General features: G+C 40.0%; 1 protein-coding gene across 7 annotated transcripts in view; it reads right to left on the bottom strand.

The window, feature by feature from the left end:
- bdnf (brain-derived neurotrophic factor) overlaps positions 1-20,126 on the bottom strand; it is a 44,828-nt gene that overhangs the window by 14,516 nt on the left and 10,186 nt on the right. For 2 of the 7 annotated variants that reach the window (XM_049595920.1, XM_049595886.1), the window contains exon 1: positions 347-712. Coding sequence is in view for 4 of the 7 variants with exons in the window: in XM_049595886.1 (XP_049451843.1) it covers positions 347-349 (3 nt within the window). In the remaining 3 variants the exon portion in view is untranslated. Of the gene's footprint in view, positions 1-118; positions 195-346; positions 713-1,064; positions 1,300-4,065; positions 4,183-4,609; positions 4,698-15,999; positions 16,016-20,126 lie in introns of those variants that run through there. The other 5 variants (XM_049595871.1, XM_049595879.1, XM_049595862.1 and 2 more) reach the window with 5 other exon arrangements.

Genomic DNA, 20,126 nt, shown 5'->3' with positions numbered 1-20,126 from the left:
AACATACATACATGCATAAAATATAAAGCCCTCACTGCCAACACACAGCAGCCCTCCAAGACTCCAGCCTACATCACATCCACACATTGCGCGCAGACACAATGTAATATTTCCTTACCTCTCTCACTGTACCGGCATATCCTGAGCCGAAGAAATGCCACACAATCTTTTTTTTCACACAAGCTTTGTCAACATCAGCCTCATCAGACATGGGGTCTCGATACTGAGTTTCTCAAGTAGCCACTGAGTCCAACCCTTCCAGCAATGCGTTGCCAGACTAAATGGCAAGCACGACTATTTACTGGTAATCATCCTTTATATGCTGTGTGTTTCCATTGCTACTTACCATTTTCCCCTACGCTGTCCTGGAGATAGAAGTGTCTTAATATCCACTCACTCCAACAGATGCTGGTAGGTAATGTGTCTTGTTTGAAGTCATCATATGAGAACTTCTGCTGTGCTCAGTAGATCGCCCACCACTTCGCTGACTTATGAATCTAATAACCCTTTGCAATGTCGGCGTGCTTAAACTCTCTTAGGCAACACCTTGGTGGCTCTACAGTAAAGACAAATATCAACAAGCCTGGGTTGTCAGAAAAGCTTGTACAGATATAGGCTACGTAACACCCTCGCCCGGACAACGCCATTAGGGGTCTTACGTGATTGAAATAAGCGACGGCAATCCAAGTTTATGGGGATACCAGTCCCTGACTGATCGCTCCTTCACTGCCTCAAATCTTTAAATCCGCATCGAGCAACAATCATAGACACATAAAAACTTCTGAGACATATCCATATTCACGTGTTTGTGTTATAGACTGTTAACTCCCTCTTTGGCGAAGGGCCATAGGCCTATTACGCATACGCACAACTGGTCATTTAGATCTTTTCGATGCACAGCCAGGTCGCTTTTACAAAACAAATATCACATTAATAGCGCCCCTGTGTCTGCCTGTCAAGTTCTTGAGGAACTTGTTGCTGCTCAAAAAGAAACCCCCCCTCCGCTTTCCCTTTTTTTGTTGTTGTTGCTGCTGCTGGACCAAACACTCTCACCATATACTTACATTGCCAAATTCTGTTAAAGTGCTGCGTATTTTCCCCCGAACAGATAGAACAGAAAAAAAGTTAATCCACGTCCTCCAGAAGCGTGATCACACCGAGAGAAGCGACCAGAGCGTTATAAGCCAGGGATGGTACTTTTCGATCAGGAATATCTGGAAGTTCAAAGATGAAATCTGTTTTCAGTAAAATTCCATCAGTTGCACTGCCAACACTCAGCCATCTGATTGTTATGCAGTGACGAAGCGCTGTGCTTGCAAGTGAAGCCCCAAATGTACTAAGTAACATGAGTAATAGGTGATATTTGCCTGACTCTTTGCCAGCATCCCAAACTTTCTCTAGAGTGTTTGTAAGAAAAGTGTCATTCTTGTGGTATGAATTACTTTTTTTGTCACAGTTTATGGAAATCACGCCGCATGGGTGGCGCGTTATTGGAACCTGTAGGCGTGCGTCTGCAACGAGACAATGGCACCAATCTGACACATCCTTGGACTTCTCACACAAAACATTATAAAAAAGAAGCTGCTCATCAAAGTCTCTAAGGTAACTCGATGCCATTCAGACCTGCTCCTCTGGCACACAGTGGCTTTAAAGGAGGGGATACACCTTCTTTTTTTCATCATATATGTGCCAAGATTTGAATATTATTAAGCAACATTATGACTTTGGGAAAAAAAAAAAATTATGCAAGTTTCTGTGTTGTCAGTGTCATTTGTCAATATTGTACCACCAAACTTCTGACACATTCAAAAGTATTTTTCTTGGCCAACACTTGATTCTAATTTTGTCTGACTACGCATGTACTCTGTCATCTTTGCTTGTAGAGGCAGTGGCCAAAGGATGGAAAAAAAAACCTTATTTTCCTTGCAGTTTTTGTCAATACATTTCTGTCTCAAAGACACAAGATGGCATAATCAGATAAAATTAGAATCATTATTCGCCAAGGAGAAAAATATGTACTTTTTCATGTACCATACAGGCAACAAGTGCTGGACTTGAGATTCACACATAGCTTATTATCCTTGAACTCACTCCTTTGTAGGCTTTTCACACAGTGGCTACTCATTACAGGCTACTAATAAAAGGGAGTGACGTAAAGAGAGAGGTAACACATATCAGCTCGGCGTGGACAGCATGCTGTGGATGAACAATCCCCTTTCGCTCGCTTCACATGATTAAATGATCAGGATGTATGTGTCCCGTCACCTCTCGGGCTCCTACCATCGTCCTACTCCCAGTCCTTTTTGTTTCCTGACGTGGTAACTTGACTTGCTCCTACTTGTGATGTTGTTAACACTTCCTCTGCTCCCACAGCTTTTCGCAGACTCTGTTACTGACTCATGCTCGTCCCTTTTCCACTATCCATGCCCTCCCCCGCACTCTTCACCACAATATCTTATGGCTGAGTCCGAGGTCACAGATCAATCACTTCATCCCCTGGGCTGCATATGACTGCATGGCATTTTGCTCTATGGTCTGCCAAGATACTTCACCTCTTTTGAGCTTACTCTTGGAACTTTTAAGTGTTTGAGTGGAATATATTTTGGCAGAGGGAGTGTTATTAAAATGTGTAGCCAACGGGCTGCACCGTGGGATAAATATGGAGATGAATGTGCACCATTACTGATCTCCGTGGCCTGTAAAGAAAGACTGAGATCGGTATAGATATTGATATTCATTAGGTACAGTAAACAGAGTGAAGAAGATGCATGATGTAGGAATAATAGCGGGAATGGTCGCTCTTTAGCGGCTGGCTCATTACCACTTGTTCTTATTATTCTGTCTTTACATCCGAAGCCGCAGCAACCCGCCTTTAAGATGTGATCTTATGCGATTTAATCCAACAGTCTGCCTATAAAAGCCTCAAAATGAAAGCCGGCTCCACCTTCTCAAATGACAACTGTACAAAATGAATCGCCCCCCACGAAAGAAAAGTATTGTTAAAGCCATTTTTAACACTGCGGTCATCATACTTCCCTGTTTACATCTGCTAATTACATTTGGGCCCTGTCTGGTCTCTGGAATCATTACTAAAATGTAGAGTGCCAGCCTAAAATTTTGAGTCTATCAGCACTTTCCCCCCCGTCACCGTAATGACAACTATTAAGCGAGGATGGATTCAGTCGGTGGCTATGTGTATCATTACTCTGTCTTAATCTTTGTTCCATAAATATTGATAACAAGAGCCCCACGTCATGTGTTACTAGTACCTGCGGTTAAAAATAGAAGGCCTGCTGATGGCAGGTTATCTCTTACTGTCAGATCCCCCCCCCCCTACCTCTTGTATCTACAGGAAGTTGAGCTCTGGGACAAACAAAGAGCAGACAGAAAACAACAAATACTCTGATTACACACCAGTAAATCAAACTACTGTTACCTCACATCTCCTGTCTTCACCCTTTAACAGTCAAATTGTAGCTCTTAAAAAATAAACTGCCATGTGCTATATATATAAAGTCTACATTAATTTACATGAAACCATAATTTCTTCATAATGAACCAGTCAAAATAGCTTAATCCAGTCACCCTGTTGACAATGTGCTTCTTGCTGTACATCTGTCATTCTGTCGTGCAGCTTCATAATATTTCTGTGGAGTGTGGAATTAATTATCAGGCTCGGTCGGTGACTCAGAGCTCAGGTCTTCAGAAAGTAATGCAGCCCCGTAAATAATCGCCCTACTGCCACCATACTTCAAACTGATGGCGAGCTCTGCATTTGTGCTAATTTCGCCGTTCTATGTATAGTGTGATGGACAGTGTCAGGATGGATGAGATTTGGGTTGCCCCAGTGGCTTGGCAGGCTGAAATTGGACTCAATGTGCTGGTGTGATATTGAGGGTTTCTATCTGGCTTTGCTGCTGCGCCGTATCATCTGTCTTCTCCGGACCATCTTTTACCAGTTAAACACCAGGTGACTATGTAAACTCTGTCTTTAGTGCCTGAGGGGAGGAATCTGGAGCTCTAGGTGTGACATATAAGCGCATTGATCTCCTAACTCTGACTAACCTCCGTCTGCTCGACAGCCTGGAGTGGAGGATGCTGCCTGTCTGCCATTAGCTTTATGACTGCCTGGGTGAGACGGGTAATCTGGGCCTGCCACTGGACTGAGAGACTGCCAAACTACTGTAGGCAACGAGGAGAGCAAACACACAAAAAAAATGCATTTAAATTATCCAGAATATCTTCGACAAGTTGGATTTCTTGGACAACAAAAACAGTGAACACAGAAATATGGATCCAAACTTGTGTGAGATCAAATATCGCCCCCGGACCGTGACTTATTCATGATCGAAATTAATGCAGTACAATTGTTTTTCAAATCTGCAGCATTGTGTTCTGAGATGAGATTGTGTGTGAGTGTTTGTGTAAGCCTGAATGTCTATGGAGTGGTGCGAATTTGAATAGATGTATTTGCATCTTGTTGCTTAGCCAAAGGCATTATTGGTTCCCAGTGGTAGTGACCTGAAATTTTGCATGCACGGCAACTCTGCAAATGGTAGCCCCTTTATGATCAGCCAAATATTGCACAGTAGAAGTGTGAGGCACTGACCTTCGATGCAGCACATACATGTAACACACATCGGCAGGGATGGTCACATTTCATGATTGTCTCTGCTTCCCAGTTTTTCTGCTGAACTCTACGAGGAAAAGAGAAACAAAAATGTTTAAAGGAACAGAGTGTAAGAAAAGTACAGACTGCAACCAGCTAAAACTTCTCCTGGTTAGAATTCCTTCAGTGTTCATTGTTCATGAGGTTTTTACCAGGAGCCAAACTATCTGCAGAGGTTTGTTCCTCTCCAAAACAAACACCCTAGTTGATTAAAACCAGTAGAAACACTGAATAAAGCAGTCTCATATTATGATTCAGTGTTTGTCCAATGCTATTCGGCATATCTGTGACGGGCCGCTAGCCTAGGACCTGTTCATGAGTGCTAACCTTTGTTGTCTGATAACTTTATGCGTGCTAACCTTTTTCTGGTCCAGACATTCAGGAGGTTTTCACTGTGAGCTGAATTGTCCAGAGTTCTCTTCCTCTCCAAAATAAACAGACCAGGTGATTAAAACCAGTAAAAACACTGAATAAAGCAGTTTCACGTGTTTCTGCTATGCTGTTTGGCATATCAGAGATGGGCTGCTAGCTTAGCATCTGCGATGGTGTCCTCACCCATTTTCTTAACTTAAGATCCAGACCATAGACTGTATATAGAGATGGATGGCGGGTCTCCACTTACCCTCACTGTACAGAAAAGAAGCTAAAATATCCCGAATATGGCTGCTGCCATCTTGTTTTGGTGACATCATTCGGAGCCAGAGTCTGCGTAATAGCGATCTCGTATATCAAATTTCCCACCCATAAACCTGTCCGACCAATCGCAAGCAGTGCCACTGAATGCGAGCCCACCAATTGGCTCACACAGCTGTCAATCATGTTTTCAAATTATTGAATTAAATAACTAATTAAAACCAAACTAATCAGAAAAATAAACACTTGTACATACAACAGCGTGATAAGAACTACCTTAAATAACAGAAACCATTTTTGCGAAAAATGTGTCTGGTGTGTACTTTGAGTTTTTAGTTTGGCCCATGCCGCACCCACTAACATGAAGGGGGGCGGGGTTTATGACCTATACTGCAGCCAGCCACCAGGGGGCAATTGAGATGTTTTGGCTTCACTTTGGGGAGCTGTCATGCCGTCCATCTTTACATACAGCCTACGATCCAGACGCTTGGAGAGTCTCTTCCTCTCCAAAACAAATGGACCAGGTGATTTGAACAGGCAAAAACACAAAATAAAGGAGCAGTTGTGGTGGTAGATGCGGGGACTTGAAAACACAAATGGCCCTCAGTAGAGCCAGTGTTTGGTTTGTCAGTTCTGGGCTACTGTAGAAACATGGCGGTGCAACATGGCGATATCTTTGTTTGAGGACCTGCTTCCTTATGTGGATATAAATAGCTTTTCTAAGGTAACGAAAACACAATGATTCTTATTTTCAGGTGATTATATGCTAAAGAAAACATATTTATTATATTCAGTATCTGCAAAAAATATCTGCCTAAATCCTACACACTGGGCCTTTAAATCTGTCTGCATTCAGAGTGTGATGGTTCAGATTGATGTTGTGACTGGTCATGAATAATCCTATTTGCATGCCACAGTGCATTCGAGAAGTCAGACATACCATAATGTAAAAAAAAAAAAAAAAAAAAAAAGACTGAAATGACAACCACAGTAGTAAAATACCAAGAGTGTGGTAATTTTTATAGCTTGCAGATGTACAGAAGTCATTCCACAGCAATCCTGCATGCATACTCAGGAGGTAGGTGGTAGATTGTGAGTACAGATATTCACTTTGTGTGATTCAGTCTGACACCGGCGAGGTGGACTGAAGCTGCACACGGCTGTTGACCTTGTAATGGATTTCTGAACTGGACATTGAGCCCACAAACATCTTCTTTCACTTCCAATGAGCAAACACAGGCTACCTTAGGTTGTCAGAACAGTTAGTCGGTGTATAAGTTTCCAGTATAACCACTAACCATTGTAAATACCTCGCTGTAAAATCCAGTGTAAGCCAACTTAAAAATACACAGTCAGACAAGGTCAGCAACCCCGCATATCAGCATTACTCAGGCTTTAAAACAAAGCATTTTTTTTCTATGTTTTTATGTAAAAGCCCTATTTTCTGACCCCATACTAAAATGCCTATGTGATGAATATAATCTTTATCTGCTTAAGCACTTGTGGGCGCCCAGGAATGGATGGGTCAAGAGCTTTTTTACTGGTCGTCTGATATAAAAGACAGTAGCAGAAGCCTGCAGAGGAGGTGGAGGCTCGTGACTTGGAGGCTGGCAGTTGAAATCCCCGGACTGACTGACGAAAAGTGCGTAGGGAAGTAACACTGTGCTCTGCCTCAACAGCAACTGTCAAAGTGTTGCTGCACAGAGTCAAGTCCCAACTGCTCAGTAACAACTGTGTAAGACTGGCCAGCTCCCAGATGTGAGTGTGTGAACTCTTTCTTTCCCTTGTCCGGTTAAATAACTGGGTTTAATAAAGTGAATGTTTGGAGTTACACTCAAATAAACTGGAAAATCATTATGCAACACCTACTTAAACGTTGTGTAATTTGGGGTTCAAAGCTCATTCTCCACTGTGGAAACAGCAGCTGAGGAAACAATCTCAACACAAGGTCAGTTTAGTAGCTGCTCTGGAGCTTTTGATACAGATCAAATGAGCTTCACTGGTGGATAGAGTTTGACCTGTGGAAATTTGAAAACACCAGCACAGCTACTGAATGGTCCTCTCTGTGAGTTTAGATAATGTAATTTGATTTCCCTTTTAAATACAGATTAACCTTACTGTGTCTGATCGCAGTGTGTACCTTAAACAGAAGAGGTATGATGGACTCTTATATTTATGAAAGAGTTTGATGCCACTACATTTTCTGAATTTTCATTGACAAAATTTTCATTTACAAAATTTGCTGACCCAGTTTGAAAGATGAGAAATCCTTACGGATGCCTGATTCAGGACCAGTTTGAAACAGAACTAGATCGATATAGATTTGTTGGGATGATATTACCTTACTGTGTCAACCAGCTGACAGTTAACAAGAAACTGCAGTACAGAAATGCAGCAGATATGTTTGAGGTAATTAGAAAATGTCACCTTTACTTCACTGCCAAGTTATTGTATTTTGTTTTTTTTCTTTTACTGTAAAATGTCCTGCTTGGGCTCAATTCTTTAATCGAGCTGCATACGACATTCAAATCATCAAAACAGAGTAATGGTGCCCTGAGCAGGGTATGAAGTCACGCTACCTCTCTCTGTGTTGTAATCTGAGTTTCTCTGCTCCTTGGTATCAGCCGCATGTGCATGTTAATGCATGCGAGTGCCTGTGCATGTGTGTATGTGTGCTAACCCACGCCGCTCTGCAATAGGCTCATATGGTGGTTGCCACTGACATCAGGATAGCGTCATTGCAAAAGCACAGCATCCTCCCGTTTCTCCCCAGGTTAACAATGTTAGCTCTGTCAGCAACGTTGCCATTGTTGGTGCTGTTTATTGAGCACCGTTAGCTGCTACTCAGCCAGCACCATGTTGAGAACCATGTGCAGACAATCCTGCCCAAGACTTTGAATCATAGATAGAGTCTGAATGTCGCATACACCCCGTTTAAAAACAGAAATCCTTATCAGAAACTTTGGTTTCTGTTATGTGTCTATGTCAAAAAAAGGAAAAAATAGGCCAATAGGCCTAATTTTCTACATCTCGCTTGTCTTGCACAAGATATGTCACCAACACCAGCTAGCTAACTAACTAGCTAACTTAGCTACCACTATGTTCCATGCATAAATGTGACGTTATCTTACTTGATGTGTTTTATCCAGCAACTCCTGGTCTTTCAATCAGCTGGGATGTGAAAGAACAAGCAAGAACCACTACTCGTGTTAGCACATCATGGTACAAAACACACAGGCATCATAGCTTTGGTGAAAAAAAAAAAAAAGTTATGATATCACTTGCAGGACTTGTGCAGTCTTTGTAGTTATGTATTTCCATGGTCTCATACATAAACAGTTTTATGACAAACTGCGACTTTCTTGACTTGCAAACATCATATCAGTAGGCTAATTCATGGCACTATTCAAATGGGATTGAAAAATTATTTGTATCTTGACATTAACTATTGATCCTGTTTTTTTCAGAGATGAGATCCCATGGTGGTCCACTGTAAGGAAGGACTTTTACATAGTTTGGCACGTAACTCACCCATAAACTACAATGCTTCATTCTCAGTGTTGGGCAGGACAGTAATAATATTACTTTAGTGCAATTACTAATAAAATTTCAGTAATAATATTACAGTTACACCAAAAGCGAACAAATTGTTACAATGTTACTTTTGTTATCACATCACTACTGACATGAAATATAACAATCACATGAGTAGACTAATTTTTAAAGTAATATTAATAGTTTTGAAAAGTGAAATGGTTAATGAGTATTATATTACATTTTTAGAGTAACAAGCCAAACACTGTTCATTTTTACACATTGTTTTTTGTTATGCTACAGCTAGCAACTGGTTAGCTTAGCAGGGAGTAATAACTAAAGTTATGTTATTTTGAAAAGAGTAACGGTTATTGACTAATACATTAAAGTTTTTGGGTAACGAGCCCAACATTGTTCCTTTTAACATGTCCTTTTTTGTTATGCTAGAGCTAGCAATGGGTTAGCTTAGCTTAGCTTAGAAAGGAGTAATAAGTAAAGTAATACTATTACTTTTGAAAAGTGTTACGGTTAATGAGTAAAATATTACATCTTTTGAGTAACAGGCCCAACACTGTTCATTTTTACAGGTTTTTTTTGTTATGCTAAGCTAAGCTAAGGTAAGCTAAGCTAACTGGTTGCTAGCTATAGCTTCATATTTACTGTAGAAATATTAGAGTTAATCTTATTTAATTAAGCAAAAAAGCAAGTGCGCATGTAGCTCTCCTAAAATGTTGAACTTTTTCTTTTAACTCCTCAGCAAAATTTAAACATCGACAATTTCATTCGTCAGCAAACTCAACCTGCCAGAGACAAGTTTGAGACATGTTTAAAAGCTCCAAAAAAGCCATTGAACAGACCCTGTGATAGGACTGTTTTGCTAGCTGTTGTTATCAAACGTTTTTATATTTTTACACCTCTTTACCATGCATTATAAACACCAGACTTTCTTGATAAACAATGTCACATGGTCAGGTGATGCTTTTTCATATCTGAACTGCATGCCCCCGACTCCCCGTCAGCCCCCCCCCACTTTCCTATGTACAATAAAGTTAAACAAGATTCCCCATTACAGTTGACAGACAGACAGTAGGCACAAAGTTTAAAATAAAGGTCTTAAAGGGAATAAAAGCTTTGCAGTGAATGGTGAGGGAATTGTTAAGGATAATACAAAGGAGTGGGATTTCTCGTGCATTTGTCTGCGAGGGATATCCCAGCCAAAGTTTCTCTATACATCAAAGGGCCGCTGCAAATAAAAGCACACTTGTCAGGGGCGAACAAACTGCCTCCTTTGTGCCTTCTACCAGCCAAATTCAGGCACACAAAGCCTTTGGATGTACAACACTGCAAAGAAGACATACTATTCAGATGACATGCTTTGCTCTCTCTCTGGTGGTTTGCTGTGTGCTTTTGTCTGCCCTGACCAGGACAGATATATAATATCACTGGATCAAAATCCTTTCAGTCCCTTTTACTCCCTGTTAAAGACTCCCGTTACACTCCCTCCCCCATACACTCCACTATTCTTTCTTTTCTTAAACAAAGTAAACTTGATGCAGCCAGATAACACTTGCAGCCCTCAGGCCTAATGCCCAAAAATGAGTCTCAGGTTCATTCAGGGTTTTTTTTTTGTTTTTTAAAGTCTTGTACAAACTCTGGTCAGACAGACTGGACACGTTTCTCTGTTGCCTCTTGTAATCTTTGTCCATTTTAGTTTAACATCTGTTGCCTGCATCTTTTACATTCCAGTGAAATAAATCACTTGGTTTACTGTGCAGAGAAATAAAAATAAAAAGAAAGTCGCCTTATCGCCTGCGCACACCCTGACACTACTCTGAACATACATCAAAATTATTTGGTTTCCCGTGCAAAATCTTGTTTATATTTATGTTTATATAGTATTTATCTATTTTGATCAAAGTTGAAACTAATGACTATTTCATTATCAGTTGATTTGAAATTCCCATAGAGCATGTTGCTGAATCTAGATTGCTTGTTTTTTTTTTGGACTGAAATCCAAATATATTGAGTTTACAACCAGAAAACAACAAAAATCAGCAAATCATTACATTTCAGAGGTTAAAACCATTGAATTTTTGGTCATTTAGACTATTAATCAATAAAGAATTGTTAGTTTTCTGTCAGTTAACTTATTAATACCCAAATTATTTCAGCTCTAATTACAATATTTTTGATGTATACATTATTTCAGTTGTACAAATGTCTTGATAATAATTATTTCTATGTACTTGCTCAAAAAGTTAACAATTATCTCTATTAAATACAATTTAAATAAAACACAGAATACAATAATAACAAAATAAATATAATAAAATAAAATGCAATAATAATAATAATAATAATAAGAATGACACTAGGAATAATAATAATAATAATAATAATAATAATTTTAGTTATTTAGAGTCTACTAAAACACGTTTTCATGTGACCTACAACAGTGGTTCCCAACCTGCGGGTCAGGAAAGAAATTAAATCTGAGGGGTCAGGAGATGATTAAGCAGAAGGTTTTCAGACTTTCTCTATGCTCACGCATTGGTGGAAACATCGACAACTTGGTGACAACACGCAGCAAGAACTTGTGAGTACACATCATTTTTAAGAGGTGGTCAGGAAATCATTGCAGCTGCCAATCAAGTCTCCACTGAGAAAACACGGATTAATAAATCTGATTAATAATACATTTGGTTCAGTTACTGAGGAGTTCTGGTTGAGGAAAAGAAGAAATGCAGCAGTGTTCACAGTTTGACTGTAACTGTACATGCAGTGAAATGCTTACTAACTAAAATACAGCTGCCATTGTCACCTTGATAATTATCACAGCAGTTTTCAGCTGCTGTACAGAGGACATTTTTTCTTCCTGCCAGTCTGGATTCTTTTCATTATAATGACATGTTTACCCAGAAACTAATTTCCCAGGAACACCTAATTATTGATTGGCTGGAAATATTATATAAAGCCCGGTATGTTCACAGGAGAAGGGAGCCCTTTTTAATTGCAAGGTATGAGTGTGTGTGGCTGGGAACTCATAGTCTGATATCACAGGATTTTAATGACGTTTCATGCTATTTTTGACTTCTTTTTTTTTTTTTTCCCACATTTGAGAAAAAACGTCAAGGCACACCTGAGCTCACTCAGAGGCACAATGGCAAGAACCACTGCTGCACTCTGCCTTAAGAGATTTCAGCATGTTGAATAAAGCAAGTCTCTGAGTGAATGCAATGACTCATCACCAGGGTCATTTGCCTTTCACTGCAAATGAGTGTGGGTGTCTGACTAACTTGCAGTTATAAGCTGGATATTGTTTTTTAATCATTGGAGAGAGAGGGAGAAAGAGAGACCCAGTTTTTGTGTTTGTGTGTACAGTACGAAAGACTGTGTGTGTGTGTGTGTGTGTGTGTGTACAGTATGTGTGTCAGAGAGACAAAGACTGAGGTCCACATTTTGAGTCTTTCAGACTCATTGTGCGCCCGGAGCCACGCGTGTTATCTATCAAACAGCCGCTCCAGCCTGGAAGTGCAGCTTCCTGTCATCTGACGGAGACGCCATCTGCGTGTCAGCCTCCCTCCCTCCCTCCCATGTTACTTTGAGGGAGGAACGCACAAAAGGTGGGAGGAGATATGAAATTGTGGATGGTTGTGCGTTACGCTGGATTTCTTAAAGTTCACACACTGTGAAAGCTGGTTTTAAGTGGAACTTTTTTAAAAAAAATCTCTACAAAGCAGGTGCAATTTTTTTGCAGGATTTTAAAATTAAAGGGTAGGATGTGCAGGAGAAAATTTAATTAAGCTCTAACTGTAGAAATCCAGCCCACATATAGCTACTATAATATCCATGATAACACGTTATTTGCACAATTCTGGCATTGCACTATCATGAAAACGCTCATGATCATGAATCAGTTTCATGACTGTTCATGATTGTTGTCATTAAGTGTCATTTGATTAGTAATGTCACAAATGCTCAAACAAAAAAACCTATAAAACCTATAAACTCTACCATGGGAAACAGTAGGGGGCATTTAAAAGTGTAATAATACCTTATACAAGAGGCAAAAGGAAACAGATGCATAAATAAACCCACAAAAACACCAAGAATTATAATTAGAAATGAATAGAAAAAAGAACATTTTCATATACTTTTTAAATCCTGGCTCAGTTGCCATGAGAGAGATTCCACGTTTGCATAGAGGGCGACATTACTCTCAAATTACACTAAATGTGAACATTAAAATATGTTCCCGTAGGCTACATGACAGTGGTACGCCTGACTTATGCACAATCACAAAAGGCCTCAAAAGGTTACCAGCTCTGTTCACATGCAACTTGCCAAAGAAAGGATTTATTTGTAACACCAGAAACTGACAATGTGATTGTTGGTGGCACTAGTAGTGGAGCCAGCAAAGTTACAAGAAAGCAAGCCAGCTGGCGCCTGAGCTAAAAACAAAACACCTTGTTTCAACTTACGTATGTCTACGGAGACGAGTCAGCTGGAAGTCCATTCGTTTCTATTTCCCCTCCGTAATATTTCGGTCCAGGATTTACCTCGAGTACACTCAAGAAATTGAACGTTTGCGGTGGACTTCAGAGAGACCGTACGACAGTGTGCTAGTTTAGCTAACGGGCTACTAACTAGCTAACAGGTTATTTTCCTCAATTCAGTTTCCTATGTTAATTGTCAGGTAAGTTTGATTAAAAATAACGTGTTTATCTAGTTTTAACACATTATGAGTCTAAGTAATGTTATTCTGCTAAAATATGGTTATACGTCATATAGAGTCAGATCGTCATTATGACTCGTTCAGTCACTCATACTTCTTTTTGATTAAATCATTCGCAAAACATGCCACGTACCTGGCAGGCCAACACCGTCATTTATTTGCTGCCATGCAGTATTGGTCCTGTTTTTGTCCCAGTAATGTTCAAAACGTATATTTGAAACTACTGGATGGCGAAAAACAGACATTAACCTCGCCCCCGTGGCTACAGGTAGTTTCTATCAGGTTTCTATCCATCCGTGAAGCAATGTACCTCCTTGCATTGGATACCAGAGGCATCATCTGTATATTGACGGATCTACAGAAACCAGTCACATACGTAAGTGGGAAGGGGGCATGAGCCTCGTGTTGCATACGCTAACAATGTGCTGTAAAGGTGACCTTTTTTGGCTGATAGCTGAATGAATACTTCCAGGCAATGATTAGATGTTATATGTGTTTCATCTTATATGTGTTTCATCTTGTTCTATCCTCTATCATTCCTGGCCGAGCAAAAGACCTCCACGCCATTTGTTCCTGTGAAATGTCAGTAAGTTTGTGAGGTGCGCCACAGCGCTTGATAATGGAGGGAGTGAAGGCTCCGGTCCCAACCGCAGCTTGAGAGTTGAGATGACTAGAGCAGTGAAAACTTACATTTCGAGGTAATTTAGGCTAGTCTATTTGAAATGATTATTATGGTATCATAAGTTGTTACATGTGTTACCTTTTTTTGCTTTAAAATGGGCTAAGGTTTGGGGGTTATTTAATTATTATTGTTTATTTATATTTTAAAAGCAATGTTACTGAGACAATTTTACATCAAGTTTACAAACCTAAGCTGTCGCTGCACGTCTGTCAAGTCTGCACAGTTTGCACATCATCCGGCGAGCAATGATGATAGGATTTCATAGGTATTATACATTATTGATTATGCTTCACTTAAAATAAAAGATAGTATAAGGAGTAAATAATGATAATAGATATTTTAATGTGTTTTGTGACAGTTTTGCCTTGAAATCATGTTACATGCGCTCTGCACGGGAACACTATTGATCGCCCCTGATCTTATAAATCAGAGGAGGAGATGTTACTTTTCCCCTCTTGTCTCAAAAACTATTGGTCCAAGAAACATCAGTCAAAGAGTGGACTGTGTCACGGGTATAATCCTGGATAATGAGCATACAAACGCACTTGTCTGACTCTTAACAACAGAGAAGTGCTCAGTGACTTGCACTTAAGGGCGAAAAGTGTACAGAACACCATTAGTCTATGTTAGTATTTTTCCTCAGCAGAAAAGCCATGGCAGGGTGCTGGGGATGCATCATAAAAGAGCATTTTTTTTAAATGACATGCTACATGCAGGTTTTGTGTCTTTGAGAACATCTTGACACTAACGTTAGCTTGGTAGCTAATGTAACGCTACATTTTCAGAAGGACTACTCAGTTAACAAGCCTACAATGCATACAGTGATAAAAGCACAACACTCACCTGTAATATTCAGCACCAGGCTGATCTGGCTCGATGCTTTTCTGTCTTTGTTGTGATAGTTTCTGAGTGACGTATCATGCAGTAGCTAAAGGACCGGCAGTTTTGTAACCAGTGTCTTTCTGAAAAGTTCAAAAATTTTCAACAAGAAGCGCAGGGAGCGGCTGCACAAAAAAAGCCTGAGCGATCTGAAAAATGATGCTCGTCACTTTTTAGTGCTGATTGGGAACAACTGGTAAAAGATGGCAGCACTTAGAAAAAACACAGGCCCTTAATCCTTTTAAAATAAGTACACATAACATTTAAGTGGATTAAAACACTTTAACACTGTGTTATTTTTTTTTTGACAACGAAACCCTAGTCAACAAAAATTGATAACACATTTAAAAAGATAACTTAAATAGGATCTGAAATTTTTTAAAATGCCAGTTACATGAACTCACAAAGTTTTGAATACGATCACTTCAGAAGGACACGAAATCCCACATGTCAATCAATTAATCAATTTTATTTATAAAGGCCAATATCACAAATCACAATTTGTCTCACAGGGCTTTACAGCATACAACATCCCTCTGTCCTTCGGACCCTCGCAGCGGATAAGGAATAACTTCCCGCCACAAAAAACCTTTAATGGGGAAAAAAAACCCGGTAGAAACCTCAGGAAGAGCAACTGAGGAGGGATCCCTCTTCCAGGACGGACAGACGTGCAATAGATGTCATACAGAACAGATCAACATGATAAATTAATGGTAATCTGTATGACACAATGACACGTGAAGAAACAGTAAGAATACACAGGTACACAAACATCTACGTCCTGTATTCTTACAGTAACTGCAAAACACCCAACAGCTCAAGAAAATCCACCAGATTCAGTTTTGCTTGAACCATGAGAAGACTTACCCGGGAAATGCCCAGTAACTTGTAAACTAAAGAGAAGAGAAGAGATGAGGAGAGACTTGCAGTTGTCAAGATGATGGCCTCATTGCTGTCGGTAATTTTATGCTAATGTCTTGAAATTATTTCCTCATGACTTATTGATCATAACGTGCTATACATACAACGTAAAAAAGCCCTGCACTGCCTCAGGTGTTTTTCGTCACTGCCCTCCCAAACAGAGTGACACCATCAGTATTTTCAGCAGGTGCCCCAAAATTACACATTAACATTCACATAAAGCACTATAGCTGTAGTGATTATTTAGGGAGTAATGGAGGAAGTCAGGTGATGTTGATGTTGAGCGACAAAGAGATCAACAAAACACTGGACTTAAATTCCGGATGCCAATAAACACAAACCAACCAATATAGTAATGACTTTTGCTCACATGATTGTGGACATTATGCCATAATTATTTTAATATCATCATATAACAACATGGATATTAATCTCGCAAAATAGCGCCCTCTTTGACAAATGGAATAAAGAGTATATTAACAAAATAAATATAAGGAAAACATGGAAAATAAGCAATGTAGCAACTGAACTTGCTTGTGATGGTGAGTAGCCACCAAAACAGGAGTAAACATACTTTGTTATCAATGTAATATATAACCAGTTATTTCGAGGTGAATTAGCTATTATTATGCTTTGGACATTATACGTGTCAGAAATAACATGTCATCATTGTGGAAGGTATACTATAAAACCTGACCGTATAGGATAAGTCATAGCATTACATTAGTTATTATAATTAATTGAGCATAGCGTTAGTTCAGGCAGGACACAATGTCAAGCTCAGCTCACATCTCAGCTACAGCCCAATCAACTGATGGAGCAGCTGACTGATGGAAGGGAGTCAGCTGATAGATCACATGATTCCATTCTATGTAACCAATTGGCAAATCTCATTCAGAGCGCCCTATTTAAACTGCTCTGGCCTGCCTACTGTTGCTGCTTCCTCTGCAAGCTGCTTTGCAACCCACCTCCACCCCAGCTCCTCCTTTTCATGCTGTGTCTGACTTATCAGTGTCATTTCTGTTTGTCACTGATGCTGCTCTGTTCTGTTTCCACAGGGTCTTTGCTGCTGCTCTCCCTGCCTTAGGCTTTCCATGTAGGCGCATGGAAGGGCAGGGAGGTTTGCTCTCTCTGCCTCAGGCTTTCCTCGTTTGCACGTGGAAGGGCAGAGAGGTGTGCTCTCTCTGCCTTAAGGCTTTGCACATAGGCGTGTGGAAGGGGCTTTCTGTGTAGGCCTTGGAAAGACAGAGAGGCCCCAGAACAGAGCCATACTGCCCAATGTAATACTGCAAATGGAAATTTTAATGGAAGTTTTCTTTGACTAAAGTGGTCCTGACAGAATTACTATTGTTACAATTGTTGTTGGAAGCAGGTGAGATCACCATCTGTCCTAGAGAAATTCATCGAGGCCCTGAATTATAAGATGCCTATCATGAACTTACCAGTAAGACTTGTATGTATCACAAACACATAGCCTATATATGATAATCAAATCTAGACTGTCCAGTCATGAATGATGAAAGCAGTGAGACTCATCATACAATGCCACTCACATAAAATACAACCACGCTGTAACTTTTCTACGCAGTATTGCACACTTGGATAACAGGCCTGTCTCCAGAGTTAAGTGTAAGCTTACTATAGTAAAAACGAAGATGAATTGATGATTGTGTCACCGTGCAAACTTAATTTTCGGTGGAATGAAAGGAATGCAAACTATTCATGGCGTGAAAGGTTTGAATGTAAAAAGTCTTTAATGAACATTCTGTACTTTTGTCCTATTTTTTCATTTTGTCTCCGGTGTGAAAAGGTGTAAGAGTAAGAGCACTTTCAAGGCTTGGCATAAAACTCTCCCAGTTATAAAAAATCAGTAAAAAAATAAAATAATAATAAGCAACTGCATAAGAAAATCTCTCTCTCCTTTTTATTTTTTGGAAAACAGTTAATGATATTAACCTGTGTACATATAAATGTTACATGTGGGTGACCTCTAGCTCACCTGGCAGAGTCCTTTGCAGCTGACTGGGTTAAAGTCTGGCCTATGGCCCTTTGCTGCATGTCATACCCCCTCTCTCTTTCACCTTTCCTGTCTGTGATTGTCTAATCTTAAACCTGATGAATATGCCACCTATACATATATATTACCTTTCAGATTCTGGGTCAATTTTGGATCAATTTTACAACTATAGTGAGATATTTTACTGGCAATTGCAACGAAGAAGAGTTTTAGTTTTGCCTAAGATCTGATTTGCTTCTCAGACTTGCTTATTCTCCACACCCACTATGTCTGAGGCTTGCAGGTGTAAAATTTAGAGTAATCAGTCATTGTGAGCTGACAGAAAAAAAAAAACAGGATTTCTAGGAAATGTAGATGAACTAATTAAGCTGAAGGCGATAAAATATACCCATTATCAAGGAGCCTTGCGTAACCGAGAACACTGAAATTTACAGTGAGGAAGTATACTAAATTACCTTCTTTTCATTACCTGAGGTGACCAAACCATTTGGACATACTAATGAGATACAAAGGCCATGTACTTGAACAGGTGCAACAAAACTAACAGGAAAATGACGCAGATGTGAATCAAGCGCAGCCTGTTCACGCCCACACGGTCCTGAGAGGAGGTCTAATCAAGCAAAACAAGTGAAAACATCAGTGTGGGTGTAACACGGATGTGTGCTGGCTCTAACTTCATTTGAAACAGGACAGACAGGATAAAAAGTTTTTCCAATTGGAGAATAAAAAGGATGTCAGGATGGATAATAGAGTCTGAGGTGCTGTGTTGTGGCTACACTTTCCCCTGCAGGTGGACTTCCTCACTACTGACACATTGACTTTGCCACACCCCAGCGCACAGGCAGGCAGTCGCCTACACTGCAGTGTGTGAGAGATTTACATTTTCTACTTCGTGGGCAGCAGGGTTGCTTTAGAGTTTAGCACTGTCACCCTACAGAATGTAGGTCCTCAGTCAAAACAACATGAGGGTCTGAACCCTCACAAAGGTTACAAGATAAATCTGAGGGTTCAAGAGTTGTCTAACGGGATAGAGAAGCAGGAAAAAATATGTTTTTTTTTTTACCATACAAAAGTGTTTCTTTCTTGTCATATTTGCCTTTTATTGTGAATGCTTTTAACACTAGAAGTATTTCACTGCTGGAAAGATGGTCTATTCATAAAACTGGGATGTCCATGCAGAAGAAAGACGCCAGTGAAATTGGTGCTACATCACCAGAGGAAACAGAGGAAAAGAGCTGTGGCATTCACTTTTACTGAAGAGGTAAAATCCCACAACTACCAAAATGCACAGCACCGCACTGGACCAATAAATGCTCCTGCTGGTGGATGACATAATGCAGGTTTGGCCACTTTCACACAGGAAACAATATGGTGGCCAGCTGGTAACAAATGATCTCAAATTACAGTTAAACGGTGAGCTAAAATATGTTTCTGACAGCATTACAGGTGAGAAAAAGGAGACGCAGTAACAGAATCCTGGTTCATATTTAATCAACACTGCTTAGTTTTACTGTTTGATCTCAGTATTTTCAGACTTCCTTTTTACAATACAGCAAACGGTATGATGCCCACTTCCTGTTCACAAATTTTCATATTACAGCCAAACAGTGCACTAAAATATGTTTTTGAAGATGTGAGGAGGGAAAGAGAGAGGGGTGGGTCTCCCTCTCATTATCTGCTTTTATACGCTTTGTGTCCGTGGTAGGGGGCATACAAAAATATAGAGGTACAATCTGTAGTTTGAGCAACAACCATGGATGTATAAAGAGAACTGGATACAGTGTTGAAGGCGGGCCCTCTTTCATTACTAAAAAAATTGTTCAGTGGCTCATGAAGCCAATAAAGCTTGTTTTCTGCGGTATGAAATTGCCCGGATCTTTTGCATTGTGGGGCCAATAGAGCAAGCAAACTAGAGACTTAAGCTCAGTTTCCACCAAGCAGTCCAGTATGGTTCAATCCAGTTCGGTGCATTTTTTTTCCGCTTCCGCGGAAAAGTAGTAGACCTTAACTATAAAATGAAAGAATGTTTTGCTGCCTCTCACAGCAGCTGTAGGCT

This window comes from Epinephelus fuscoguttatus, linkage group LG2 (genome assembly GCF_011397635.1).
Source record: "Epinephelus fuscoguttatus linkage group LG2, E.fuscoguttatus.final_Chr_v1".
In the NCBI taxonomy this organism is placed as follows: Eukaryota; Metazoa; Chordata; class Actinopteri; order Perciformes; family Serranidae; genus Epinephelus; species Epinephelus fuscoguttatus.
Note: the sequence above shows the minus strand (reverse complement) of the source record. Positions and strands in the feature narration are given on the sequence as shown.